General features: G+C 46.5%; 2 protein-coding genes across 2 annotated transcripts; both read left to right on the plus strand.

The window, feature by feature from the left end:
• The first annotated feature begins 7 nt into the window (after positions 1 to 7).
• LOC146322495 (uncharacterized) lies at positions 8 to 19,208 on the plus strand. Its single transcript, XM_084725354.1, has 23 exons — positions 8 to 538; positions 762 to 1,359; positions 1,622 to 2,215; positions 2,445 to 3,067; positions 3,324 to 3,912; positions 4,152 to 4,733; positions 4,996 to 5,589; positions 5,819 to 6,430; positions 6,681 to 7,267; positions 7,506 to 8,103; positions 8,366 to 8,959; positions 9,189 to 9,739; positions 10,018 to 10,668; positions 10,892 to 11,489; positions 11,768 to 12,361; positions 12,591 to 13,190; positions 13,469 to 14,062; positions 14,292 to 14,891; positions 15,172 to 15,765; positions 15,995 to 16,594; positions 16,873 to 17,474; positions 17,698 to 18,307; positions 18,574 to 19,208. Exons 1-23 carry the CDS (start codon positions 8 to 10, stop codon positions 19,206 to 19,208), a joined length of 13,731 nt encoding a protein of 4,576 aa, XP_084581480.1.
• Positions 19,209 to 19,473: 265 nt separating this feature from the next.
• Positions 19,474 to 27,793, plus strand: LOC146322496 (collagen alpha-3(VI) chain-like). Its single transcript, XM_084725360.1, has 10 exons — positions 19,474 to 19,996; positions 20,275 to 20,868; positions 21,098 to 21,690; positions 21,917 to 22,574; positions 22,814 to 23,388; positions 23,631 to 24,267; positions 24,497 to 25,089; positions 25,323 to 25,961; positions 26,200 to 26,797; positions 27,069 to 27,793. Exons 1-10 carry the CDS (start codon positions 19,474 to 19,476, stop codon positions 27,791 to 27,793), a joined length of 6,135 nt encoding a protein of 2,044 aa, XP_084581486.1.
• Positions 27,794 to 27,936: the final 143 nt, after the last annotated feature.

Below are 27,936 nucleotides of genomic sequence, written 5' to 3' on the forward strand. Positions count from 1 at the left end.
CCCTGCCATGCGTGATTTTGTTGAGAGAGTTGTGGAGAAGCTCAATGTGGGACAAAACAAAGACCGTGTCTCTGTGATCCAGTACGGCAGAGATGCCGAGGTCAATTTCTATCTGAATACATACACCACAAAAGAGGATATTGTGGATGCGGTCAGAGGGCTGAAACACAGAGGAGGCAGACCCCTTTACACCGGGGCAGCCCTGCAATACGTCAGGGACAACGTCTTTACAAACTCCTCCGGGAGTCGACGCCTGCAGGGCGTTCCACAGATGTTGATCCTGCTAAACGGCGGAAGGTCTTCCGACAATGTAGATAGCCCGGCCTCTGCTCTCAAACAGGAGGGCATCGTTGTGGTTGGTATTGGAACAAGAAGCTCCGACATTAGGGAGCTGCAGAAGATATCATATGAGCCTAGTTATGCTCTGTCAGTGTCTGACTTCACTGACCTCCCAAATGTCCAAGAACAGCTCTCCTCTGTAATGCAGACCGTGATTGTGAGAGCCACACCCATCACACCAACAGTAACTGGTAAGGAAGTGACCCATTTTTATATTCCAACATCATGGTAGTGCGCAAATTGAACTTTGTTAAGGTGTATTTTACCAAGTCGAAGTCAGCCAGTGCCACTTTGACAAAACAGGTGTGCCATCATTAATAGAGCATGATAAAAACGCTGAGATTAGCTTTTGTCTTCTGACTTTTACCTAAGAAACACTGGACATGAACCTAAATATGTCTCAAATTTTATGTTTCCCAGAGGAGAGGCGGCCACAAGGAAGGGATGTTGTGTTCTTGTTGGATGGCTCTGATAGTACTAGAAGTGGGTTCCCAGCTATGCGAGAATTTGTCCAAAGAGTAGTAGAGACACTCAGTGTGGATGACAACAAAGACCGTGTCTCAGTGGTTCAGTACAGCAGAGATCCAGCTGTCCAGTTCTATCTGAACACTTACACAACGAAAGGCGATGTCCTCGACTCTGTCAGAGGTTTGAGGCACAAAGGTGGAAGACCTCTCAACACTGGAGCAGCCCTCCAGTATTTGAGGGACAACGTCTTCACGGCCTCTGCTGGAAGCAGACGCCTGGAAGGAGTTCCACAGGTCCTAATATTGCTGAGTGGTGGAAAGTCTGCTGACAGTGTTGATGAACCGGCCTCTGCTCTCAAACAGATGGGTGTCTTGACCTTTGCAGTTGGAACCAGGGGCTCTGATAGTAGAGAACTGCAGAAGATATCCCACAGTCCCAGTTATGCTCTATCCGTATCTGAATTCACTGACCTTCCCAGTATCCAACAGCAACTTCAGTCCTCCGTGGAGGATGTGGTTATTGATGTCACCCCAGAAACACCACCCGTAACTGGTATGTTGAAAAGCACAGCCTTTGTTGGCCTGAAACGCCACCTGGCTTGTTCCTCCTACACAGAGTTAAAAAATGTGAAGTCTGATTCTTGTTTAGCTCCACATGTGCATTAAGAGAGAGGTGCTAGTCTGCTTTGCTACCGTATAAAATTGAAGTAGGCGGTGCTAGTTGCTTTCAACAAAGTTGTCCACAATTCCATGATCAGTCCAGCAGTGTCAGTTTTGCAAAGGATTTTAATTTTTGTCCTCCTGTCTTTTCTCAGTTGACACAGCCAAAAAGGATATTGTGTTCCTTCTGGATGGTTCTGATAGCACAAGGAATGGCTTCCCTGCCATGCGTGATTTTGTTGAGAGAGTTGTGGAGAAGCTCAATGTGGGACAAAACAAAGACCGTGTCTCTGTGGTCCAGTACGGCAGAGATGCCGAGGTCAATTTCTATCTGAACACATACACCACAAAAGAGGATATTGTGGATGCGGTCAGAGGGCTGAAACACAGAGGAGGCAGACCCCTTTACACCGGGGCAGCCCTGCAATACGTCAGGGACAACGTCTTTACAAACTCCTCCGGGAGTCGACGCCTGCAGGGCGTTCCACAGATGTTGATCCTGCTAAACGGCGGAAGGTCTTCCGACAATGTAGATAGCCCGGCCTCTGCTCTCAAACAGGAGGGCATCGTTGTGGTTGGCATTGGAACAAGAAGCTCCGACATTAGGGAGCTGCAGAAGATATCATATGAGCCTAGTTATGCTCTGTCAGTGTCTGACTTCACTGACCTCCCAAATGTCCAAGAACAGCTCTCCTCTGTAATGCAGACCGTGATTGTGAGAGCCACACCCATCACACCAACAGTAACTGGTAAGGAAGTGACCCATTTTTATATTCCAACATCATGGTAGTGCGCAAATTGAACTTTGTTAAGGTGTATTTTACCAAGTCCAAGTCAGCCAGTGCCACTTTGACAAAACAGGTGTGCCAGCATTAATAGAGCATGATAAAAACGCTGAGATTAGCTTTTGTCTTCTGACTTTTACCTAAGAAACACTGGACATGAACCTAAATATGTCTCAAATTTTATGTTCCCCAGAGGAGAGGCGGCCACAAGGAAGGGATGTTGTGTTCTTGTTGGATGGCTCTGATAGTACTAGAAGTGGGTTCCCAGCTATGCGAGAATTTGTCCAAAGAGTAGTAGAGACACTCAGTGTGGATGACAACAAAGACCGTGTCTCAGTGGTTCAGTACAGCAGAGATCCAGCTGTCCAGTTCTATCTGAACACTTACACAACGAAAGGCGATGTCCTTGACTCTGTCAGAGGTTTGAGGCACAAAGGTGGAAGACCTCTCAACACTGGAGCAGCCCTCCAGTATTTGAGGGACAACGTCTTCACGGCCTCTGCTGGAAGCAGACGCCTGGAAGGAGTTCCACAGGTCCTAATATTGCTGAGTGGTGGAAAGTCTGCTGACAGTGTTGATGAACCGTCCTCTGCTCTCAAACAGATGGGTGTCTTGACCTTTGCAGTTGGAACCAGGGGCTCTGATAGTAGAGAACTGCAGAAGATATCCCACAGTCCCAGTTATGCTCTATCCGTATCTGAATTCACTGACCTTCCCAGTATCCAACAGCAACTTCAGTCCTCCGTGGAGGATGTGGTTATTGATGTCACCCCAGAAACACCACCTGTAACTGGTATGTTGAAAAGCACAGCCTTTGTTGGCCTGAAACGCCACCTGGCTTGTTCCTCCTACACAGAGTTAAAAAATGTGAAGTCTGATTCCTGTTTAGCTCCACATGTGCATTAAGAGAGAGATGCTAGTCTGCTTTGCTACCGTATAAAATTGAAGTAGGTGGTGCTAGTTGCTTTCAACAAAGTTGTCCACAATTCCATGATCAGTCCAGCAGTGTCAGTTTTGCAAAGGATTTTAATTTTTGTCCTCCTGTCTTTTCTCAGTTGACACAGCCAAAAAGGATATTGTGTTCCTTCTGGATGGTTCTGATAGCACAAGGAATGGCTTCCCTGCCATGCGTGATTTTGTTGAGAGAGTTGTGGAGAAGCTCAATGTGGGACAAAACAAAGACCGTGTGTCTGTGGTCCAGTACGGCAGAGATGCCGAGGTCAATTTCTATCTGAACACATACACCACAAAAGAGGATATTGTGGATGCGGTCAGAGGGCTGAAACACAGAGGAGGCAGACCCCTTTACACCGGGGCAGCCCTGCAATACGTCAGGGACAACGTCTTTACAAACTCCTCCGGGAGTCGACGCCTGCAGGGCGTTCCACAGATGTTGATCCTGCTAAACGGCGGAAGGTCTTCCGACAATGTAGATAGCCCGGCCTCTGCTCTCAAACAGGAGGGCATCGTTGTGGTTGGCATTGGAACAAGAAGCTCCGACATTAGGGAGCTGCAGAAGATATCATATGAGCCTAGTTATGCTCTGTCAGTGTCTGACTTCACTGACCTCCCAAATGTCCAAGAACAGCTCTCCTCTGTAATGCAGACCGTGATTGTGAGAGCCACACCCATCACACCAACAGTAACTGGTAAGGAAGGAAGTGACCCATTTTTATATTCCAACATCATGGTAGTGCGCAAATTGAACTTTGTTAAGGTGTATTTTACCAAGTCCAAGTCAGCCAGTGCCACTTTGACAAAACAGGTGTGCCATCATTAATACAGCATGATAAAAACGCTGGGATTAGCTTTTGTCTTCTGACTTTTACCTAAGAAACACTGGACATGAACCTAAATATGTCTCAAATTTTATGTTCCTCAGAGGAGAGGCAGCCACAAGGAAGGGATGTTGTGTTCTTGTTGGATGGCTCTGATAGTACTAGAAGTGGGTTCCCAGCTATGCGAGAATTTGTCCAAAGAGTAGTAGAGACACTCAGTGTGGATGACAACAAAGACCGTGTCTCAGTGGTTCAGTACAGCAGAGATCCAGCTGTCCAGTTCTATCTGAACACTTACACAACGAAAGGCGATGTCCTTGACTCTGTCAGAGGTTTGAGGCACAAAGGTGGAAGACCTCTCAACACTGGAGCAGCCCTCCAGTATTTGAGGGACAACGTCTTCACGGCCTCTGCTGGAAGCAGACGCCTGGAAGGAGTTCCACAGGTCCTAATATTGCTGAGTGGTGGAAAGTCTGCTGACAGTGTTGATGAACCGGCCTCTGCTCTCAAACAGATGGGTGTCTTGACCTTTGCAGTTGGAACCAGGGGCTCTGATAGTAGAGAACTGCAGAAGATATCCCACAGTCCCAGTTATGCTCTATCCGTATCTGAATTCACTGACCTTCCCAGTATCCAACAGCAACTTCAGTCCTCCGTGGAGGATGTGGTTATTGATGTCACCCCAGAAACACCACCCGTAACTGGTATGTTGAAAAGCACAGCCTTTGTTGGCCTGAAACGCCACCTGGCTTGTTCCTCCTACACAGAGTTAAAAAATGTGAAGTCTGATTCCTGTTTAGCTCCACATGTGCATTAAGAGAGAGGTGCTAGTCTGCTTTGCTACCGTATAAAATTGAAGTAGGCGGTGCTAGTTGCTTTCAACAAAGTTGTCCACAATTCCATGATCAGTCCAGCAGTGTCAGTTTTGCAAAGGATTTTAATTTTTGTCCTCCTGTCTTTTCTCAGTTGACACAGCCAAAAAGGATATTGTGTTCCTTCTGGATGGTTCTGATAGCACAAGGAATGGCTTCCCTGCCATGCGTGATTTTGTTGAGAGAGTTGTGGAGAAGCTCAATGTGGGACAAAACAAAGACCGTGTCTCTGTGGTCCAGTACGGCAGAGATGCCGAGGTCAATTTCTATCTGAACACATACACCACAAAAGAGGATATTGTGGATGCGGTCAGAGGGCTGAAACACAGAGGAGGCAGACCCCTTTACACCGGGGCAGCCCTGCAATACGTCAGGGACAACGTCTTTACAAACTCCTCCGGGAGTCGACGCCTGCAGGGCGTTCCACAGATGTTGATCCTGCTAAACGGCGGAAGGTCTTCCGACAATGTAGATAGCCCGGCCTCTGCTCTCAAACAGGAGGGCATCGTTGTGGTTGGCATTGGAACAAGAAGCTCCGACATTAGGGAGCTGCAGAAGATATCATATGAGCCTAGTTATGCTCTGTCAGTGTCTGACTTCACTGACCTCCCAAATGTCCAAGAACAGCTCTCCTCTGTAATGCAGACCGTGATTGTGAGAGCCACACCCATCACACCAACAGTAACTGGTAAGGAAGTGACCCATTTTTATATTCCAACATCATGGTAGTGCGCAAATTGAACTTTGTTAAGGTGTATTTTACCAAGTCCAAGTCAGCCAGTGCCACTTTGACAAAACAGGTGTGCCATCATTAATACAGCATGATAAAAACGCTGGGATTAGCTTTTGTCTTCTGACTTTTACCTAAGAAACACTGGACATGAACCTAAATATGTCTCAAATTTTATGTTCCTCAGAGGAGAGGCAGCCACAAGGAAGGGATGTTGTGTTCTTGTTGGATGGCTCTGATAGTACTAGAAGTGGGTTCCCAGCTATGCGAGAATTTGTCCAAAGAGTAGTAGAGACACTCAGTGTGGATGACAACAAAGACCGTGTCTCAGTGGTTCAGTACAGCAGAGATCCAGCTGTCCAGTTCTATCTGAACACTTACACAACGAAAGGCGATGTCCTTGACTCTGTCAGAGGTTTGAGGCACAAAGGTGGAAGACCTCTCAACACTGGAGCAGCCCTCCAGTATTTGAGGGACAACGTCTTCACGGCCTCTGCTGGAAGCAGACGCCTGGAAGGAGTTCCACAGGTCCTAATATTGCTGAGTGGTGGAAAGTCTGCTGACAGTGTTGATGAACCGGCCTCTGCTCTCAAACAGATGGGTGTCTTGACCTTTGCAGTTGGAACCAGGGGCTCTGATAGTAGAGAACTGCAGAAGATATCCCACAGTCCCAGTTATGCTCTATCCGTATCTGAATTCACTGACCTTCCCAGTATCCAACAGCAACTTCAGTCCTCCGTGGAGGATGTGGTTATTGATGTCACCCCAGAAACACCACCCGTAACTGGTATGTTGAAAAGCACAGCCTTTGTTGGCCTGAAACGCCACCTGGCTTGTTCCTCCTACACAGAGTTAAAAAATGTGAAGTCTGATTCCTGTTTAGCTCCACATGTGCATTAAGAGAGAGGTGCTAGTCTGCTTTGCTACCGTATAAAATTGAAGTAGGCGGTGCTAGTTGCTTTCAACAAAGTTGTCCACAATTCCATGATCAGTCCAGCAGTGTCAGTTTTGCAAAGGATTTTAATTTTTGTCCTCCTGTCTTTTCTCAGTTGACACAGCCAAAAAGGATATTGTGTTCCTTCTGGATGGTTCTGATAGCACAAGGAATGGCTTCCCTGCCATGCGTGATTTTGTTGAGAGAGTTGTGGAGAAGCTCAATGTGGGACAAAACAAAGACCGTGTCTCTGTGGTCCAGTACGGCAGAGATGCCGAGGTCAATTTCTATCTGAACACATACACCACAAAAGAGGATATTGTGGATGCGGTCAGAGGGCTGAAACACAGAGGAGGCAGACCCCTTTACACCGGGGCAGCCCTGCAATACGTCAGGGACAACGTCTTTACAAACTCCTCCGGGAGTCGACGCCTGCAGGGCGTTCCACAGATGTTGATCCTGCTAAACGGCGGAAGGTCTTCCGACAATGTAGATAGCCCGGCCTCTGCTCTCAAACAGGAGGGCATCGTTGTGGTTGGCATTGGAACAAGAAGCTCCGACATTAGGGAGCTGCAGAAGATATCATATGAGCCTAGTTATGCTCTGTCAGTGTCTGACTTCACTGACCTCCCAAATGTCCAAGAACAGCTCTCCTCTGTAATGCAGACCGTGATTGTGAGAGCCACACCCATCACACCAACAGTAACTGGTAAGGAAGTGACCCATTTTTATATTCCAACATCATGGTAGTGCGCAAATTGAACTTTGTTAAGGTGTATTTTACCAAGTCCAAGTCAGCCAGTGCCACTTTGACAAAACAGGTGTGCCAGCATTAATAGAGCATGATAAAAACGCTGAGATTAGCTTTTGTCTTCTGACTTTTACCTAAGAAACACTGGACATGAACCTAAATATGTCTCAAATTTTATGTTCCCCAGAGGAGAGGCGGCCACAAGGAAGGGATGTTGTGTTCTTGTTGGATGGCTCTGATAGTACTAGAAGTGGGTTCCCAGCTATGCGAGAATTTGTCCAAAGAGTAGTAGAGACACTCAGTGTGGATGACAACAAAGACCGTGTCTCAGTGGTTCAGTACAGCAGAGATCCAGCTGTCCAGTTCTATCTGAACACTTACACAACGAAAGGCGATGTCCTTGACTCTGTCAGAGGTTTGAGGCACAAAGGTGGAAGACCTCTCAACACTGGAGCAGCCCTCCAGTATTTGAGGGACAACGTCTTCACGGCCTCTGCTGGAAGCAGACGCCTGGAAGGAGTTCCACAGGTCCTAATATTGCTGAGTGGTGGAAAGTCTGCTGACAGTGTTGATGAACCGGCCTCTGCTCTCAAACAGATGGGTGTCTTGACCTTTGCAGTTGGAACCAGGGGCTCTGATAGTAGAGAACTGCAGAAGATATCCCACAGTCCCAGTTATGCTCTATCCGTATCTGAATTCACTGACCTTCCCAGTATCCAACAGGAACTTCAGTCCTCCGTGGAGGATGTGGTTATTGATGTCACCCCAGAAACACCACCCGTAACTGGTATGTTGAAAAGCACAGCCTTTGTTGGCCTGAAACGCCACCTGGCTTGTTCCTCCTACACAGAGTTAAAAAATGTGAAGTCTGATTCCTGTTTAGCTCCACATGTGCATTAAGAGAGAGGTGCTAGTCTGCTTTGCTACCGTATAAAATTGAAGTAGGCGGTGCTAGTTGCTTTCAACAAAGTTGTCCACAATTCCATGATCAGTCCAGCAGTGTCAGTTTTGCAAAGGATTTTAATTTTTGTCCTCCTGTCTTTTCTCAGTTGACACAGCCAAAAAGGATATTGTGTTCCTTCTGGATGGTTCTGATAGCACAAGGAATGGCTTCCCTGCCATGCGTGATTTTGTTGAGAGAGTTGTGGAGAAGCTCAATGTGGGACAAAACAAAGACCGTGTCTCTGTGGTCCAGTACGGCAGAGATGCCGAGGTCAATTTCTATCTGAACACATACACCACAAAAGAGGATATTGTGGATGCGGTCAGAGGGCTGAAACACAGAGGAGGCAGACCCCTTTACACCGGGGCAGCCCTGCAATACGTCAGGGACAACGTCTTTACAAACTCCTCCGGGAGTCGACGCCTGCAGGGCGTTCCACAGATGTTGATCCTGCTAAACGGCGGAAGGTCTTCCGACAATGTAGATAGCCCGGCCTCTGCTCTCAAACAGGAGGGCATCGTTGTGGTTGCCATTGGAACAAGAAGCTCCGACATTAGGGAGCTGCAGAAGATATCATATGAGCCTAGTTATGCTCTGTCAGTGTCTGACTTCACTGACCTCCCAAATGTCCAAGAACAGCTCTCCTCTGTAATGCAGACCGTGATTGTGAGAGCCACACCCATCACACCAACAGTAACTGGTAAGGAAGTGACCCATTTTTATATTCCAACATCATGGTAGTGCGCAAATTGAACTTTGTTAAGGTGTATTTTACCAAGTCGAAGTCAGCCAGTGCCACTTTGACAAAACAGGTGTGCCAGCATTAATAGAGCATGATAAAAACGCTGAGATTAGCTTTTGTCTTCTGACTTTTACCTAAGAAACACTGGACATGAACCTAAATATGTCTCAAATTTTATGTTCCCCAGAGGAGAGGCGGCCACAAGGAAGGGATGTTGTGTTCTTGTTGGATGGCTCTGATAGTACTAGAAGTGGGTTCCCAGCTATGCGAGAATTTGTCCAAAGAGTAGTAGAGACACTCAGTGTGGATGACAACAAAGACCGTGTCTCAGTGGTTCAGTACAGCAGAGATCCAGCTGTCCAGTTCTATCTGAACACTTACACAACGAAAGGCGATGTCCTTGACTCTGTCAGAGGTTTGAGGCACAAAGGTGGAAGACCTCTCAACACTGGAGCAGCCCTCCAGTATTTGAGGGACAACGTCTTCACGGCCTCTGCTGGAAGCAGACGGCTGGAAGGAGTTCCACAGGTCCTAATATTGCTGAGTGGTGGAAAGTCTGCTGACAGTGTTGATGAACCGGCCTCTGCTCTCAAACAGATGGGTGTCTTGACCTTTGCAATTGGAACCAGGGGCTCTGATAGTAGAGAACTGCAGAAGATATCCCACAGTCCCAGTTATGCTCTATCCGTATCTGAATTCACTGACCTTCCCAGTATCCAACAGAAAATTTGGTCCTCCGTGGAGGATGTGGTTATTGATGTCACCCCAGAAACACCACCCGTAACTGGTATGTTAAAAAGCACGGCCTTTGTTGGCCTGAAACGCCAACTGGCTTGTTTCTCCTACACAGAGTTAAAAAAAAAAGAAAAAAAAAAAAAAGAAGTTTGATTCTTGTTTAGCTTCACATGCGCATTAAGAGAGAGATGCTAGTCTGCTTTGCTACAGTTTAAAATTGAATTAGGCGGTGCTAGTTGCTTTCAAAATTGTAGTCCACAATTCCATGATCAGTCCAGCAGTATCAGTTTTGCAAAGGTTTTTATTTTTTGTCCTCCTGTCTTTTCTCAGTTGACACAGCCAAAAAGGATATTGTGTTCCTTCTGGATGGTTCTGATAGCACAAGGAATGGCTTCCCTGCCATGCGTGATTTTGTTGAGAGAGTTGTGGAGAAACTTAATGTGGGACAAAACAAAGACCGTGTCTCTGTGGTCCAGTACGGCAGAGATGCCGAGGTCAATTTCTATCTGAACACATACACCACAAAAGAGGATATTGTGGATGCGGTCAGAGGGCTGAAACACAGAGGAGGCAGACCCCTTTACACCGGGGCAGCCCTGCAATACGTCAGGGACAACGTCTTTACAAACTCCTCCGGGAGTAGACGCCTGCAGGGCGTTCCACAGATGTTGATCCTGCTAAACGGCGGAAGGTCTTACGACAATGTAGACAGCCCGGCCTCTGCTCTCAAACAGGAGGGCATCGTTGTGGTTGCCATTGGAACAAGAAGCTCCGACATTAGGGAGCTGCAGAAGATATCATATGAGCCTAGTTACGCTCTGTCAGTGTCTGACTTCACTGACCTCCCAAATGTCCAAGAACAGCTCTCCTCTGTAATGCAGACCGTGATTGTGAGAGCCACACCCATCACACCAACAGTAACTGGTAAGGAAGTGACCCATTTTCATATTCCAACATCATGGTAGTGCGCAAATTGAACTTTGTTAAGGTGTATTTTACCAAGTCCAAGTCAGCCAGTGCCACTTTGACAAAACAGGTGTGCCAGCATTAATAGAGCATGATAAAAACGCTGAGATTAGCTTTTGTCTTCTGACTTTTACCTAAGAAACACTGGACATGAACCTAAATATGTCTCAAATTTTATGTTCCCCAGAGGAGAGGCGGCCACAAGGAAGGGATGTTGTGTTCTTGTTGGATGGCTCTGATAGTACTAGAAGTGGGTTCCCAGCTATGCGAGAATTTGTCCAAAGAGTAGTAGAGACACTCAGTGTGGATGACAACAAAGACCGTGTCTCAGTGGTTCAGTACAGCAGAGATCCAGCTGTCCAGTTCTATCTGAACACTTACACAACGAAAGGCGATGTCCTTGACTCTGTCAGAGGTTTGAGGCACAAAGGTGGAAGACCTCTCAACACTGGAGCAGCCCTCCAGTATTTGAGGGACAACGTCTTCACGGCCTCTGCTGGAAGCAGACGGCTGGAAGGAGTTCCACAGGTCCTAATATTGCTGAGTGGTGGAAAGTCTGCTGACAGTGTTGATGAACCGGCCTCTGCTCTCAAACAGATGGGTGTCTTGACCTTTGCAATTGGAACCAGGGGCTCTGATAGTAGAGAACTGCAGAAGATATCCCACAGTCCCAGTTATGCTCTATCCGTATCTGAATTCACTGACCTTCCCAGTATCCAACAGAAAATTTGGTCCTCCGTGGAGGATGTGGTTATTGATGTCACCCCAGAAACACCACCCGTAACTGGTATGTTAAAAAGCACGGCCTTTGTTGGCCTGAAACGCCAACTGGCTTGTTTCTCCTACACAGAGTTAAAAAAAAAAGAAAAAAAAAAAAAAGAAGTTTGATTCTTGTTTAGCTTCACATGCGCATTAAGAGAGAGATGCTAGTCTGCTTTGCTACAGTTTAAAATTGAATTAGGCGGTGCTAGTTGCTTTCAAAATTGTAGTCCACAATTCCATGATCAGTCCAGCAGTATCAGTTTTGCAAAGGTTTTTATTTTTTGTCCTCCTGTCTTTTCTCAGTTGACACAGCCAAAAAGGATATTGTGTTCCTTCTGGATGGTTCTGATAGCACAAGGAATGGCTTCCCTGCCATGCGTGATTTTGTTGAGAGAGTTGTGGAGAAACTTAATGTGGGACAAAACAAAGACCGTGTCTCTGTGGTCCAGTACGGCAGAGATGCCGAGGTCAATTTCTATCTGAACACATACACCACAAAAGAGGATATTGTGGATGCGGTCAGAGGGCTGAAACACAGAGGAGGCAGACCCCTTTACACCGGGGCAGCCCTGCAATACGTCAGGGACAACGTCTTTACAAACTCCTCCGGGAGTAGACGCCTGCAGGGCGTTCCACAGATGTTGATCCTGCTAAACGGCGGAAGGTCTTACGACAATGTAGACAGCCCGGCCTCTGCTCTCAAACAGGAGGGCATCGTTGTGGTTGCCATTGGAACAAGAAGCTCCGACATTAGGGAGCTGCAGAAGATATCATATGAGCCTAGTTACGCTCTGTCAGTGTCTGACTTCACTGACCTCCCAAATGTCCAAGAACAGCTCTCCTCTGTAATGCAGACCGTGATTGTGAGAGCCACACCCATCACACCAACAGTAACTGGTAAGGAAGTGACCCATTTTCATATTCCAACATCATGGTAGTGCGCAAATTGAACTTTGTTAAGGTGTATTTTACCAAGTCCAAGTCAGCCAGTGCCACTTTGACAAAACAGGTGTGCCAGCATTAATAGAGCATGATAAAAACGCTGAGATTAGCTTTTGTCTTCTGACTTTTACCTAAGAAACACTGGACATGAACCTAAATATGTCTCAAATTTTATGTTCCCCAGAGGAGAGGCGGCCACAAGGAAGGGATGTTGTGTTCTTGTTGGATGGCTCTGATAGTACTAGAAGTGGGTTCCCAGCTATGCGAGAATTTGTCCAAAGAGTAGTAGAGACACTCAGTGTGGATGACAACAAAGACCGTGTCTCAGTGGTTCAGTACAGCAGAGATCCAGCTGTCCAGTTCTATCTGAACACTTACACAACGAAAGGCGATGTCCTTGACTCTGTCAGAGGTTTGAGGCACAAAGGTGGAAGACCTCTCAACACTGGAGCAGCCCTCCAGTATTTGAGGGACAACGTCTTCACGGCCTCTGCTGGAAGCAGACGGCTGGAAGGAGTTCCACAGGTCCTAATATTGCTGAGTGGTGGAAAGTCTGCTGACAGTGTTGATGAACCGGCCTCTGCTCTCAAACAGATGGGTGTCTTGACCTTTGCAATTGGAACCAGGGGCTCTGATAGTAGAGAACTGCAGAAGATATCCCACAGTCCCAGTTATGCTCTATCCGTATCTGAATTCACTGACCTTCCCAGTATCCAACAGAAAATTTGGTCCTCCGTGGAGGATGTGGTTATTGATGTCACCCCAGAAACACCACCCGTAACTGGTATGTTAAAAAGCACGGCCTTTGTTGGCCTGAAACGCCAACTGGCTTGTTTCTCCTACACAGAGTTAAAAAAAAAAGAAAAAAAAAAAAAAGAAGTTTGATTCTTGTTTAGCTTCACATGCGCATTAAGAGAGAGATGCTAGTCTGCTTTGCTACAGTTTAAAATTGAATTAGGCGGTGCTAGTTGCTTTCAAAATTGTAGTCCACAATTCCATGATCAGTCCAGCAGTATCAGTTTTGCAAAGGTTTTTATTTTTTGTCCTCCTGTCTTTTCTCAGTTGACACAGCCAAAAAGGATATTGTGTTCCTTCTGGATGGTTCTGATAGCACAAGGAATGGCTTCCCTGCCATGCGTGATTTTGTTGAGAGAGTTGTGGAGAAACTTAATGTGGGACAAAACAAAGACCGTGTCTCTGTGGTCCAGTACGGCAGAGATGCCGAGGTCAATTTCTATCTGAACACATACACCACAAAAGAGGATATTGTGGATGCGGTCAGAGGGCTGAAACACAGAGGAGGCAGACCCCTTTACACCGGGGCAGCCCTGCAATACGTCAGGGACAACGTCTTTACAAACTCCTCCGGGAGTAGACGCCTGCAGGGCGTTCCACAGATGTTGATCCTGCTAAACGGCGGAAGGTCTTACGACAATGTAGACAGCCCGGCCTCTGCTCTCAAACAGGAGGGCATCGTTGTGGTTGCCATTGGAACAAGAAGCTCCGACATTAGGGAGCTGCAGAAGATATCATATGAGCCTAGTTACGCTCTGTCAGTGTCTGACTTCACTGACCTCCCAAATGTCCAAGAACAGCTCTCCTCTGTAATGCAGACCGTGATTGTGAGAGCCACACCCATCACACCAACAGTAACTGGTAAGGAAGTGACCCATTTTCATATTCCAACATCATGGTAGTGCGCAAATTGAACTTTGTTAAGGTGTATTTTACCAAGTCCAAGTCAGCCAGTGCCACTTTGACAAAACAGGTGTGCCAGCATTAATAGAGCATGATAAAAACGCTGAGATTAGCTTTTGTCTTCTGACTTTTACCTAAGAAACACTGGACATGAACCTAAATATGTCTCAAATTTTATGTTCCCCAGAGGAGAGGCGGCCACAAGGAAGGGATGTTGTGTTCTTGTTGGATGGCTCTGATAGTACTAGAAGTGGGTTCCCAGCTATGCGAGAATTTGTCCAAAGAGTAGTAGAGACACTCAGTGTGGATGACAACAAAGACCGTGTCTCAGTGGTTCAGTACAGCAGAGATCCAGCTGTCCAGTTCTATCTGAACACTTACACAACGAAAGGCGATGTCCTTGACTCTGTCAGAGGTTTGAGGCACAAAGGTGGAAGACCTCTCAACACTGGAGCAGCCCTCCAGTATTTGAGGGACAACGTCTTCACGGCCTCTGCTGGAAGCAGACGGCTGGAAGGAGTTCCACAGGTCCTAATATTGCTGAGTGGTGGAAAGTCTGCTGACAGTGTTGATGAACCGGCCTCTGCTCTCAAACAGATGGGTGTCTTGACCTTTGCAATTGGAACCAGGGGCTCTGATAGTAGAGAACTGCAGAAGATATCCCACAGTCCCAGTTATGCTCTATCCGTATCTGAATTCACTGACCTTCCCAGTATCCAACAGAAAATTTGGTCCTCCGTGGAGGATGTGGTTATTGATGTCACCCCAGAAACACCACCCGTAACTGGTATGTTAAAAAGCACGGCCTTTGTTGGCCTGAAACGCCAACTGGCTTGTTTCTCCTACACAGAGTTAAAAAAAAAAAAAAAAAAAAAAAAAAAGAAGTTTGATTCTTGTTTAGCTTCACATGCGCATTAAGAGAGAGATGCTAGTCTGCTTTGCTACAGTTTAAAATTGAATTAGGCGGTGCTAGTTGCTTTCAAAATTGTAGTCCACAATTCCATGATCAGTCCAGCAGTATCAGTTTTGCAAAGGTTTTTATTTTTTGTCCTCCTGTCTTTTCTCAGTTGACACAGCCAAAAAGGATATTGTGTTCCTTCTGGATGGTTCTGATAGCACAAGGAATGGCTTCCCTGCCATGCGTGATTTTGTTGAGAGAGTTGTGGAGAAACTTAATGTGGGACAAAACAAAGACCGTGTCTCTGTGGTCCAGTACGGCAGAGATGCCGAGGTCAATTTCTATCTGAACACATACACCACAAAAGAGGATATTGTGGATGCGGTCAGAGGGCTGAAACACAGAGGAGGCAGACCCCTTTACACCGGGGCAGCCCTGCAATACGTCAGGGACAACGTCTTTACAAACTCCTCCGGGAGTAGACGCCTGCAGGGCGTTCCACAGATGTTGATCCTGCTAAACGGCGGAAGGTCTTACGACAATGTAGACAGCCCGGCCTCTGCTCTCAAACAGGAGGGCATCGTTGTGGTTGCCATTGGAACAAGAAGCTCCGACATTAGGGAGCTGCAGAAGATATCATATGAGCCTATTTACGCTCTGTCAGTGTCTGACTTCACTGACCTCCCAAATGTCCAAGAACAGCTCTCCTCTGTAATGCAGACCGTGATTGTGAGAGCCACACCCATCACACCAACAGTAACTGGTAAGGAAGTGACCCATTTTTATATTCCAACATCATGGTAGTGCGCAAATTGAACTTTGTTAAGGTGTATTTTACCAAGTCGAAGTCAGCCAGTGCCACTTTGACAAAACAGGTGTGCCAGCATTAATAGAGCATGATAAAAACGCTGAGATTAGCTTTTGTCTTCTGACTTTTACCTAAGAAACACTGGACATGAACCTAAATATGTCTCAAATTTTATGTTCCCCAGAGGAGAGGCGGCCACAAGGAAGGGATGTTGTGTTCTTGTTGGATGGCTCTGATAGTACTAGAAGTGGGTTCCCAGCTATGCGAGAATTTGTCCAAAGAGTAGTAGAGACACTCAGTGTGGATGACAACAAAGACCGTGTCTCAGTGGTTCAGTACAGCAGAGATCCAGCTGTCCAGTTCTATCTGAACACTTACACAACGAAAGGCGATGTCCTTGACTCTGTCAGAGGTTTGAGGCACAAAGGTGGAAGACCTCTCAACACTGGAGCAGCCCTCCAGTATTTGAGGGACAACGTCTTCACGGCCTCTGCTGGAAGCAGACGGCTGGAAGGAGTTCCACAGGTCCTAATATTGCTGAGTGGTGGAAAGTCTGCTGACAGTGTTGATGAACCGGCCTCTGCTCTCAAACAGATGGGTGTCTTGACCTTTGCAATTGGAACCAGGGGCTCTGATAGTAGAGAACTGCAGAAGATATCCCACAGTCCCAGTTATGCTCTATCCGTATCTGAATTCACTGACCTTCCCAGTATCCAACAGAAAATTTGGTCCTCCGTGGAGGATGTGGTTATTGATGTCACCCCAGAAACACCACCCGTAACTGGTATGTTAAAAAGCACGGCCTTTGTTGGCCTGAAACGCCAACTGGCTTGTTTCTCCTACACAGAGTTAAAAAAAAAAGAAAAAAAAAAAAAAGAAGTTTGATTCTTGTTTAGCTTCACATGCGCATTAAGAGAGAGATGCTAGTCTGCTTTGCTACAGTTTAAAATTGAATTAGGCGGTGCTAGTTGCTTTCAAAATTGTAGTCCACAATTCCATGATCAGTCCAGCAGTATCAGTTTTGCAAAGGTTTTTATTTTTTGTCCTCCTGTCTTTTCTCAGTTGACACAGCCAAAAAGGATATTGTGTTCCTTCTGGATGGTTCTGATAGCACAAGGAATGGCTTCCCTGCCATGCGTGATTTTGTTGAGAGAGTTGTGGAGAAACTTAATGTGGGACAAAACAAAGACCGTGTCTCTGTGGTCCAGTACGGCAGAGATGCCGAGGTCAATTTCTATCTGAACACATACACCACAAAAGAGGATATTGTGGATGCGGTCAGAGGGCTGAAACACAGAGGAGGCAGACCCCTTTACACCGGGGCAGCCCTGCAATACGTCAGGGACAACGTCTTTACAAACTCCTCCGGGAGTAGACGCCTGCAGGGCGTTCCACAGATGTTGATCCTGCTAAACGGCGGAAGGTCTTACGACAATGTAGACAGCCCGGCCTCTGCTCTCAAACAGGAGGGCATCGTTGTGGTTGCCATTGGAACAAGAAGCTCCGACATTAGGGAGCTGCAGAAGATATCATATGAGCCTAGTTACGCTCTGTCAGTGTCTGACTTCACTGACCTCCCAAATGTCCAAGAACAGCTCTCCTCTGTAATGCAGACCGTGATTGTGAGAGCCACACCCATCACACCAACAGTAACTGGTAAGGAAGTGACCCATTTTCATATTCCAACATCATGGTAGTGCGCAAATTGAACTTTGTTAAGGTGTATTTTACCAAGTCCAAGTCAGCCAGTGCCACTTTGACAAAACAGGTGTGCCAGCATTAATAGAGCATGATAAAAACGCTGAGATTAGCTTTTGTCTTCTGACTTTTACCTAAGAAACACTGGACATGAACCTAAATATGTCTCAAATTTTATGTTCCCCAGAGGAGAGGCGGCCACAAGGAAGGGATGTTGTGTTCTTGTTGGATGGCTCTGATAGTACTAGAAGTGGGTTCCCAGCTATGCGAGAATTTGTCCAAAGAGTAGTAGAGACACTCAGTGTGGATGACAACAAAGACCGTGTCTCAGTGGTTCAGTACAGCAGAGATCCAGCTGTCCAGTTCTATCTGAACACTTACACAACGAAAGGCGATGTCCTTGACTCTGTCAGAGGTTTGAGGCACAAAGGTGGAAGACCTCTCAACACTGGAGCAGCCCTCCAGTATTTGAGGGACAACGTCTTCACGGCCTCTGCTGGAAGCAGATGGCTGGAAGGAGTTCCACAGGTCCTAATATTGCTGAGTGGTGGAAAGTCTGCTGACAGTGTTGATGAACCGGCCTCTGCTCTCAAACAGATGGGTGTCTTGACCTTTGCAATTGGAACCAGGGGCTCTGATAGTAGAGAACTGCAGAAGATATCCCACAGTCCCAGTTATGCTCTATCCGTATCTGAATTCACTGACCTTCCCAGTATCCAACAGAAAATTTGGTCCTCCGTGGAGGATGTGGTTATTGATGTCACCCCAGAAACACCACCCGTAACTGGTATGTTAAAAAGCACGGCCTTTGTTGGCCTGAAACGCCAACTGGCTTGTTTCTCCTACACAGAGTTAAAAAAAAAAGAAAAAAAAAAAAAAGAAGTTTGATTCTTGTTTAGCTTCACATGCGCATTAAGAGAGAGATGCTAGTCTGCTTTGCTACAGTTTAAAATTGAATTAGGCGGTGCTAGTTGCTTTCAAAATTGTAGTCCACAATTCCATGATCAGTCCAGCAGTATCAGTTTTGCAAAGGTTTTTATTTTTTGTCCTCCTGTCTTTTCTCAGTTGACACAGCCAAAAAGGATATTGTGTTCCTTCTGGATGGTTCTGATAGCACAAGGAATGGCTTCCCTGCCATGCGTGATTTTGTTGAGAGAGTTGTGGAGAAACTTAATGTGGGACAAAACAAAGACCGTGTCTCTGTGGTCCAGTACGGCAGAGATGCCGAGGTCAATTTCTATCTGAACACATACACCACAAAAGAGGATATTGTGGATGCGGTCAGAGGGCTGAAACACAGAGGAGGCAGACCCCTTTACACCGGGGCAGCCCTGCAATACGTCAGGGACAACGTCTTTACAAACTCCTCCGGGAGTAGACGCCTGCAGGGCGTTCCACAGATGTTGATCCTGCTAAACGGCGGAAGGTCTTACGACAATGTAGACAGCCCGGCCTCTGCTCTCAAACAGGAGGGCATCGTTGTGGTTGCCATTGGAACAAGAAGCTCCGACATTAGGGAGCTGCAGAAGATATCATATGAGCCTAGTTACGCTCTGTCAGTGTCTGACTTCACTGACCTCCCAAATGTCCAAGAACAGCTCTCCTCTGTAATGCAGACCGTGATTGTGAGAGCCACACCCATCACACCAACAGTAACTGGTAAGGAAGTGACCCATTTTCATATTCCAACATCATGGTAGTGCGCAAATTGAACTTTGTTAAGGTGTATTTTACCAAGTCGAAGTCAGCCAGTGCCACTTTGACAAAACAGGTGTGCCAGCATTAATAGAGCATGATAAAAACGCTGAGATTAGCTTTTGTCTTCTGACTTTTACCTAAGAAACACTGGACATGAACCTAAATATGTCTCAAATTTTATGTTCCCCAGAGGAGAGGCGGCCACAAGGAAGGGATGTTGTGTTCTTGTTGGATGGCTCTGATAGTACTAGAAGTGGGTTCCCAGCTATGCGAGAATTTGTCCAAAGAGTAGTAGAGACACTCAGTGTGGATGACAACAAAGACCGTGTCTCAGTGGTTCAGTACAGCAGAGATCCAGCTGTCCAGTTCTATCTGAACACTTACACAACGAAAGGCGATGTCCTTGACTCTGTCAGAGGTTTGAGGCACAAAGGTGGAAGACCTCTCAACACTGGAGCAGCCCTCCAGTATTTGAGGGACAACGTCTTCACGGCCTCTGCTGGAAGCAGACGGCTGGAAGGAGTTCCACAGGTCCTAATATTGCTGAGTGGTGGAAAGTCTGCTGACAGTGTTGATGAACCGGCCTCTGCTCTCAAACAGATGGGTGTCTTGACCTTTGCAATTGGAACCAGGGGCTCTGATAGTAGAGAACTGCAGAAGATATCCCACAGTCCCAGTTATGCTCTATCCGTATCTGAATTCACTGACCTTCCCAGTATCCAACAGAAAATTTGGTCCTCCGTGGAGGATGTGGTTATTGATGTCACCCCAGAAACACCACCCGTAACTGGTATGTTAAAAAGCACGGCCTTTGTTGGCCTGAAACGCCAACTGGCTTGTTTCTCCTACACAGAGTTAAAAAAAAAAGAAAAAAAAAAAAAAGAAGTTTGATTCTTGTTTAGCTTCACATGCGCATTAAGAGAGAGATGCTAGTCTGCTTTGCTACAGTTTAAAATTGAATTAGGCGGTGCTAGTTGCTTTCAAAATTGTAGTCCACAATTCCATGATCAGTCCAGCAGTATCAGTTTTGCAAAGGTTTTTATTTTTTGTCCTCCTGTCTTTTCTCAGTTGACACAGCCAAAAAGGATATTGTGTTCCTTCTGGATGGTTCTGATAGCACAAGGAATGGCTTCCCTGCCATGCGTGATTTTGTTGAGAGAGTTGTGGAGAAACTTAATGTGGGACAAAACAAAGACCGTGTCTCTGTGGTCCAGTACGGCAGAGATGCCGAGGTCAATTTCTATCTGAACACATACACCACAAAAGAGGATATTGTGGATGCGGTCAGAGGGCTGAAACACAGAGGAGGCAGACCCCTTTACACCGGGGCAGCCCTGCAATACGTCAGGGACAACGTCTTTACAAACTCCTCCGGGAGTAGACGCCTGCAGGGCGTTCCACAGATGTTGATCCTGCTAAACGGCGGAAGGTCTTACGACAATGTAGACAGCCCGGCCTCTGCTCTCAAACAGGAGGGCATCGTTGTGGTTGCCATTGGAACAAGAAGCTCCGACATTAGGGAGCTGCAGAAGATATCATATGAGCCTAGTTACGCTCTGTCAGTGTCTGACTTCACTGACCTCCCAAATGTCCAAGAACAGCTCTCCTCTGTAATGCAGACCGTGATTGTGAGAGCCACACCCATCACACCAACAGTAACTGGTAAGGAAGTGACCCATTTTCATATTCCAACATCATGGTAGTGCGCAAATTGAACTTTGTTAAGGTGTATTTTACCAAGTCCAAGTCAGCCAGTGCCACTTTGACAAAACAGGTGTGCCAGCATTAATAGAGCATGATAAAAACGCTGAGATTAGCTTTTGTCTTCTGACTTTTACCTAAGAAACACTGGACATGAACCTAAATATGTCTCAAATTTTATGTTCCCCAGAGGAGAGGCGGCCACAAGGAAGGGATGTTGTGTTCTTGTTGGATGGCTCTGATAGTACTAGAAGTGGGTTCCCAGCTATGCGAGAATTTGTCCAAAGAGTAGTAGAGACACTCAGTGTGGATGACAACAAAGACCGTGTCTCAGTGGTTCAGTACAGCAGAGATCCAGCTGTCCAGTTCTATCTGAACACTTACACAACGAAAGGCGATGTCCTTGACTCTGTCAGAGGTTTGAGGCACAAAGGTGGAAGACCTCTCAACACTGGAGCAGCCCTCCAGTATTTGAGGGACAACGTCTTCACGGCCTCTGCTGGAAGCAGACGGCTGGAAGGAGTTCCACAGGTCCTAATATTGCTGAGTGGTGGAAAGTCTGCTGACAGTGTTGATGAACCGGCCTCTGCTCTCAAACAGATGGGTGTCTTGACCTTTGCAATTGGAACCAGGGGCTCTGATAGTAGAGAACTGCAGAAGATATCCCACAGTCCCAGTTATGCTCTATCCGTATCTGAATTCACTGACCTTCCCAGTATCCAACAGAAAATTTGGTCCTCCGTGGAGGATGTGGTTATTGATGTCACCCCAGAAACACCACCCGTAACTGGTATGTTAAAAAGCACGGCCTTTGTTGGCCTGAAACGCCAACTGGCTTGTTTCTCCTACACAGAGTTAAAAAAAAAAAAAAAAAAGAAGTTTGATTCTTGTTTAGCTTCACATGCGCATTAAGAGAGAGATGCTAGTCTGCTTTGCTACAGTTTAAAATTGAATTAGGCGGTGCTAGTTGCTTTCAAAATTGTAGTCCACAATTCCATGATCAGTCCAGCAGTATCAGTTTTGCAAAGGTTTTTATTTTTTGTCCTCCTGTCTTTTCTCAGTTGACACAGCCAAAAAGGATATTGTGTTCCTTCTGGATGGTTCTGATAGCACAAGGAATGGCTTCCCTGCCATGCGTGATTTTGTTGAGAGAGTTGTGGAGAAACTCAATGTGGGACAAAACAAAGACCGTGTCTCTGTGGTCCAGTACGGCAGAGATGCCGAGGTCAATTTCTATCTGAACACATACACCACAAAAGAGGATATTGTGGATGCGGTCAGAGGGCTGAAACACAGAGGAGGCAGACCCCTTTACACCGGGGCAGCCCTGCAATACGTCAGGGACAACGTCTTTACAAACTCCTCCGGGAGTAGACGCCTGCAGGGCGTTCCACAGATGTTGATCCTGCTAAACGGCGGAAGGTCTTACGACAATGTAGACAGCCCGGCCTCTGCTCTCAAACAGGAGGGCATCGTTGTGGTTGCCATTGGAACAAGAAGCTCCGACATTAGGGAGCTGCAGAAGATATCATATGAGCCTAGTTACGCTCTGTCAGTGTCTGACTTCACTGACCTCCCAAATGTCCAAGAACAGCTCTCCTCTGTAATGCAGACCGTGATTGTGAGAGCCACACCCATCACACCAACAGTAACTGGTAAGGAAGGAAGTGACCCATTTTTATATTCCAACATCATGGTAGTGCGCAAATTGAACTTTGTTAAGGTGTATTTTACCAAGTCGAAGTCAGCCAGTGCCACTTTGACAAAACAGGTGTGCCAGCATTAATAGAGCATGATAAAAACGCTGAGATTAGCTTTTGTCTTCTGACTTTTACCTAAGAAACACTGGACATGAACCTAAATATGTCTCAAATTTTATGTTCCCCAGAGGAGAGGCGGCCACAAGGAAGGGATGTTGTGTTCTTGTTGGATGGCTCTGATAGTACTAGAAGTGGGTTCCCAGCTATGCGAGAATTTGTCCAAAGAGTAGTAGAGACACTCAGTGTGGATGACAACAAAGACCGTGTCTCAGTGGTTCAGTACAGCAGAGATCCAGCTGTCCAGTTCTATCTGAACACTTACACAACGAAAGGCGATGTCCTTGACTCTGTCAGAGGTTTGAGGCACAAAGGTGGAAGACCTCTCAACACTGGAGCAGCCCTCCAGTATTTGAGGGACAACGTCTTCACGGCCTCTGCTGGAAGCAGACGGCTGGAAGGAGTTCCACAGGTCCTAATATTGCTGAGTGGTGGAAAGTCTGCTGACAGTGTTGATGAACCGGCCTCTGCTCTCAAACAGATGGGTGTCTTGACCTTTGCAATTGGAACCAGGGGCTCTGATAGTAGAGAACTGCAGAAGATATCCCACAGTCCCAGTTATGCTCTATCCGTATCTGAATTCACTGACCTTCCCAGTATCCAACAGAAAATTTGGTCCTCCGTGGAGGATGTGGTTATTGATGTCACCCCAGAAACACCACCCGTAACTGGTATGTTAAAAAGCACGGCCTTTGTTGGCCTGAAACGCCAACTGGCTTGTTTCTCCTACACAGAGTTAAAAAAAAAAGAAAAAAAAAAAAAAGAAGTTTGATTCTTGTTTAGCTTCACATGCGCATTAAGAGAGAGATGCTAGTCTGCTTTGCTACAGTTTAAAATTGAATTAGGCGGTGCTAGTTGCTTTCAAAATTGTAGTCCACAATTCCATGATCAGTCCAGCAGTATCAGTTTTGCAAAGGTTTTTATTTTTTGTCCTCCTGTCTTTTCTCAGTTGACACAGCCAAAAAGGATATTGTGTTCCTTCTGGATGGTTCTGATAGCACAAGGAATGGCTTCCCTGCCATGCGTGATTTTGTTGAGAGAGTTGTGGAGAAACTTAATGTGGGACAAAACAAAGACCGTGTCTCTGTGGTCCAGTACGGCAGAGATGCCGAGGTCAATTTCTATCTGAACACATACACCACAAAAGAGGATATTGTGGATGCGGTCAGAGGGCTGAAACACAGAGGAGGCAGACCCCTTTACACCGGGGCAGCCCTGCAATACGTCAGGGACAACGTCTTTACAAACTCCTCCGGGAGTAGACGCCTGCAGGGCGTTCCACAGATGTTGATCCTGCTAAACGGCGGAAGGTCTTACGACAATGTAGACAGCCCGGCCTCTGCTCTCAAACAGGAGGGCATCGTTGTGGTTGCCATTGGAACAAGAAGCTCCGACATTAGGGAGCTGCAGAAGATATCATATGAGCCTAGTTACGCTCTGTCAGTGTCTGACTTCACTGACCTCCCAAATGTCCAAGAACAGCTCTCCTCTGTAATGCAGACCGTGATTGTGAGAGCCACACCCATCACACCAACAGTAACTGGTAAGGAAGTGACCCATTTTCATATTCCAACATCATGGTAGTGCGCAAATTGAACTTTGTTAAGGTGTATTTTACCAAGTCGAAGTCAGCCAGTGCCACTTTGACAAAACAGGTGTGCCAGCATTAATAGAGCATGATAAAAACGCTGAGATTAGCTTTTGTCTTCTGACTTTTACCTAAGAAACACTGGACATGAACCTAAATATGTCTCAAATTTTATGTTCCCCAGAGGAGAGGCGGCCACAAGGAAGGGATGTTGTGTTCTTGTTGGATGGCTCTGATAGTACTAGAAGTGGGTTCCCAGCTATGCGAGAATTTGTCCAAAGAGTAGTAGAGACACTCAGTGTGGATGACAACAAAGACCGTGTCTCAGTGGTTCAGTACAGCAGAGATCCAGCTGTCCAGTTCTATCTGAACACTTACACAACGAAAGGCGATGTCCTTGACTCTGTCAGAGGTTTGAGGCACAAAGGTGGAAGACCTCTCAACACTGGAGCAGCCCTCCAGTATTTGAGGGACAACGTCTTCACGGCCTCTGCTGGAAGCAGACGGCTGGAAGGAGTTCCACAGGTCCTAATATTGCTGAGTGGTGGAAAGTCTGCTGACAGTGTTGATGAACCGGCCTCTGCTCTCAAACAGATGGGTGTCTTGACCTTTGCAATTGGAACCAGGGGCTCTGATAGTAGAGAACTGCAGAAGATATCCCACAGTCCCAGTTATGCTCTATCCGTATCTGAATTCACTGACCTTCCCAGTATCCAACAGAAAATTTGGTCCTCCGTGGAGGATGTGGTTATTGATGTCACCCCAGAAACACCACCCGTAACTGGTATGTTAAAAAGCACGGCCTTTGTTGGCCTGAAACGCCAACTGGCTTGTTTCTCCTACACAGAGTTAAAAAAAAAAGAAAAAAAAAAAAAAGAAGTTTGATTCTTGTTTAGCTTCACATGCGCATTAAGAGAGAGATGCTAGTCTGCTTTGCTACAGTTTAAAATTGAATTAGGCGGTGCTAGTTGCTTTCAAAATTGTAGTCCACAATTCCATGATCAGTCCAGCAGTATCAGTTTTGCAAAGGTTTTTATTTTTTGTCCTCCTGTCTTTTCTCAGTTGACACAGCCAAAAAGGATATTGTGTTCCTTCTGGATGGTTCTGATAGCACAAGGAATGGCTTCCCTGCCATGCGTGATTTTGTTGAGAGAGTTGTGGAGAAACTTAATGTGGGACAAAACAAAGACCGTGTCTCTGTGGTCCAGTACGGCAGAGATGCCGAGGTCAATTTCTATCTGAACACATACACCACAAAAGAGGATATTGTGGATGCGGTCAGAGGGCTGAAACACAGAGGAGGCAGACCCCTTTACACCGGGGCAGCCCTGCAATACGTCAGGGACAACGTCTTTACAAACTCCTCCGGGAGTAGACGCCTGCAGGGCGTTCCACAGATGTTGATCCTGCTAAACGGCGGAAGGTCTTACGACAATGTAGACAGCCCGGCCTCTGCTCTCAAACAGGAGGGCATCGTTGTGGTTGCCATTGGAACAAGAAGCTCCGACATTAGGGAGCTGCAGAAGATATCATATGAGCCTAGTTACGCTCTGTCAGTGTCTGACTTCACTGACCTCCCAAATGTCCAAGAACAGCTCTCCTCTGTAATGCAGACCGTGATTGTGAGAGCCACACCCATCACACCAACAGTAACTGGTAAGGAAGTGACCCATTTTCATATTCCAACATCATGGTAGTGCGCAAATTGAACTTTGTTAAGGTGTATTTTACCAAGTCCAAGTCAGCCAGTGCCACTTTGACAAAACAGGTGTGCCAGCATTAATAGAGCATGATAAAAACGCTGAGATTAGCTTTTGTCTTCTGACTTTTACCTAAGAAACACTGGACATGAACCTAAATATGTCTCAAATTTTATGTTCCCCAGAGGAGAGGCGGCCACAAGGAAGGGATGTTGTGTTCTTGTTGGATGGCTCTGATAGTACTAGAAGTGGGTTCCCAGCTATGCGAGAATTTGTCCAAAGAGTAGTAGAGACACTCAGTGTGGATGACAACAAAGACCGTGTCTCAGTGGTTCAGTACAGCAGAGATCCAGCTGTCCAGTTCTATCTGAACACTTACACAACGAAAGGCGATGTCCTTGACTCTGTCAGAGGTTTGAGGCACAAAGGTGGAAGACCTCTCAACACTGGAGCAGCCCTCCAGTATTTGAGGGACAACGTCTTCACGGCCTCTGCTGGAAGCAGACGGCTGGAAGGAGTTCCACAGGTCCTAATATTGCTGAGTGGTGGAAAGTCTGCTGACAGTGTTGATGAACCGGCCTCTGCTCTCAAACAGATGGGTGTCTTGACCTTTGCAATTGGAACCAGGGGCTCTGATAGTAGAGAACTGCAGAAGATATCCCACAGTCCCAGTTATGCTCTATCCGTATCTGAATTCACTGACCTTCCCAGTATCCAACAGAAAATTTGGTCCTCCGTGGAGGATGTGGTTATTGATGTCACCCCAGAAACACCACCCGTAACTGGTATGTTAAAAAGCACGGCCTTTGTTGGCCTGAAACGCCAACTGGCTTGTTTCTCCTACACAGAGTTAAAAAAAAAAAAAAAAAAGAAGTTTGATTCTTGTTTAGCTTCACATGCGCATTAAGAGAGAGATGCTAGTCTGCTTTGCTACAGTTTAAAATTGAATTAGGCGGTGCTAGTTGCTTTCAAAATTGTAGTCCACAATTCCATGATCAGTCCAGCAGTATCAGTTTTGCAAAGGTTTTTATTTTTTGTCCTCCTGTCTTTTCTCAGTTGACACAGCCAAAAAGGATATTGTGTTCCTTCTGGATGGTTCTGATAGCACAAGGAATGGCTTCCCTGCCATGCGTGATTTTGTTGAGAGAGTTGTGGAGAAACTCAATGTGGGACAAAACAAAGACCGTGTCTCTGTGGTCCAGTACGGCAGAGATGCCGAGGTCAATTTCTATCTGAACACATACACCACAAAAGAGGATATTGTGGATGCGGTCAGAGGGCTGAAACACAGAGGAGGCAGACCCCTTTACACCGGGGCAGCCCTGCAATACGTCAGGGACAACGTCTTTACAAACTCCTCCGGGAGTAGACGCCTGCAGGGCGTTCCACAGATGTTGATCCTGCTAAACGGCGGAAGGTCTTACGACAATGTAGACAGCCCGGCCTCTGCTCTCAAACAGGAGGGCATCGTTGTGGTTGCCATTGGAACAAGAAGCTCCGACATTAGGGAGCTGCAGAAGATATCATATGAGCCTAGTTACGCTCTGTCAGTGTCTGACTTCACTGACCTCCCAAATGTCCAAGAACAGCTCTCCTCTGTAATGCAGACCGTGATTGTGAGAGCCACACCCATCACACCAACAGTAACTGGTAAGGAAGGAAGTGACCCATTTTTATATTCCAACATCATGGTAGTGCGCAAATTGAACTTTGTTAAGGTGTATTTTACCAAGTCGAAGTCAGCCAGTGCCACTTTGACAAAACAGGTGTGCCAGCATTAATAGAGCATGATAAAAACGCTGAGATTAGCTTTTGTCTTCTGACTTTTACCTAAGAAACACTGGACATGAACCTAAATATGTCTCAAATTTTATGTTCCCCAGAGGAGAGGCGGCCACAAGGAAGGGATGTTGTGTTCTTGTTG

Source organism: Lutjanus erythropterus, chromosome 8 (genome assembly GCF_056507025.1).
Source record: "Lutjanus erythropterus isolate fLutEry1 chromosome 8, fLutEry1.hap2, whole genome shotgun sequence".
NCBI lineage: Eukaryota > Metazoa > Chordata > Actinopteri > Lutjaniformes > Lutjanidae > Lutjanus > Lutjanus erythropterus.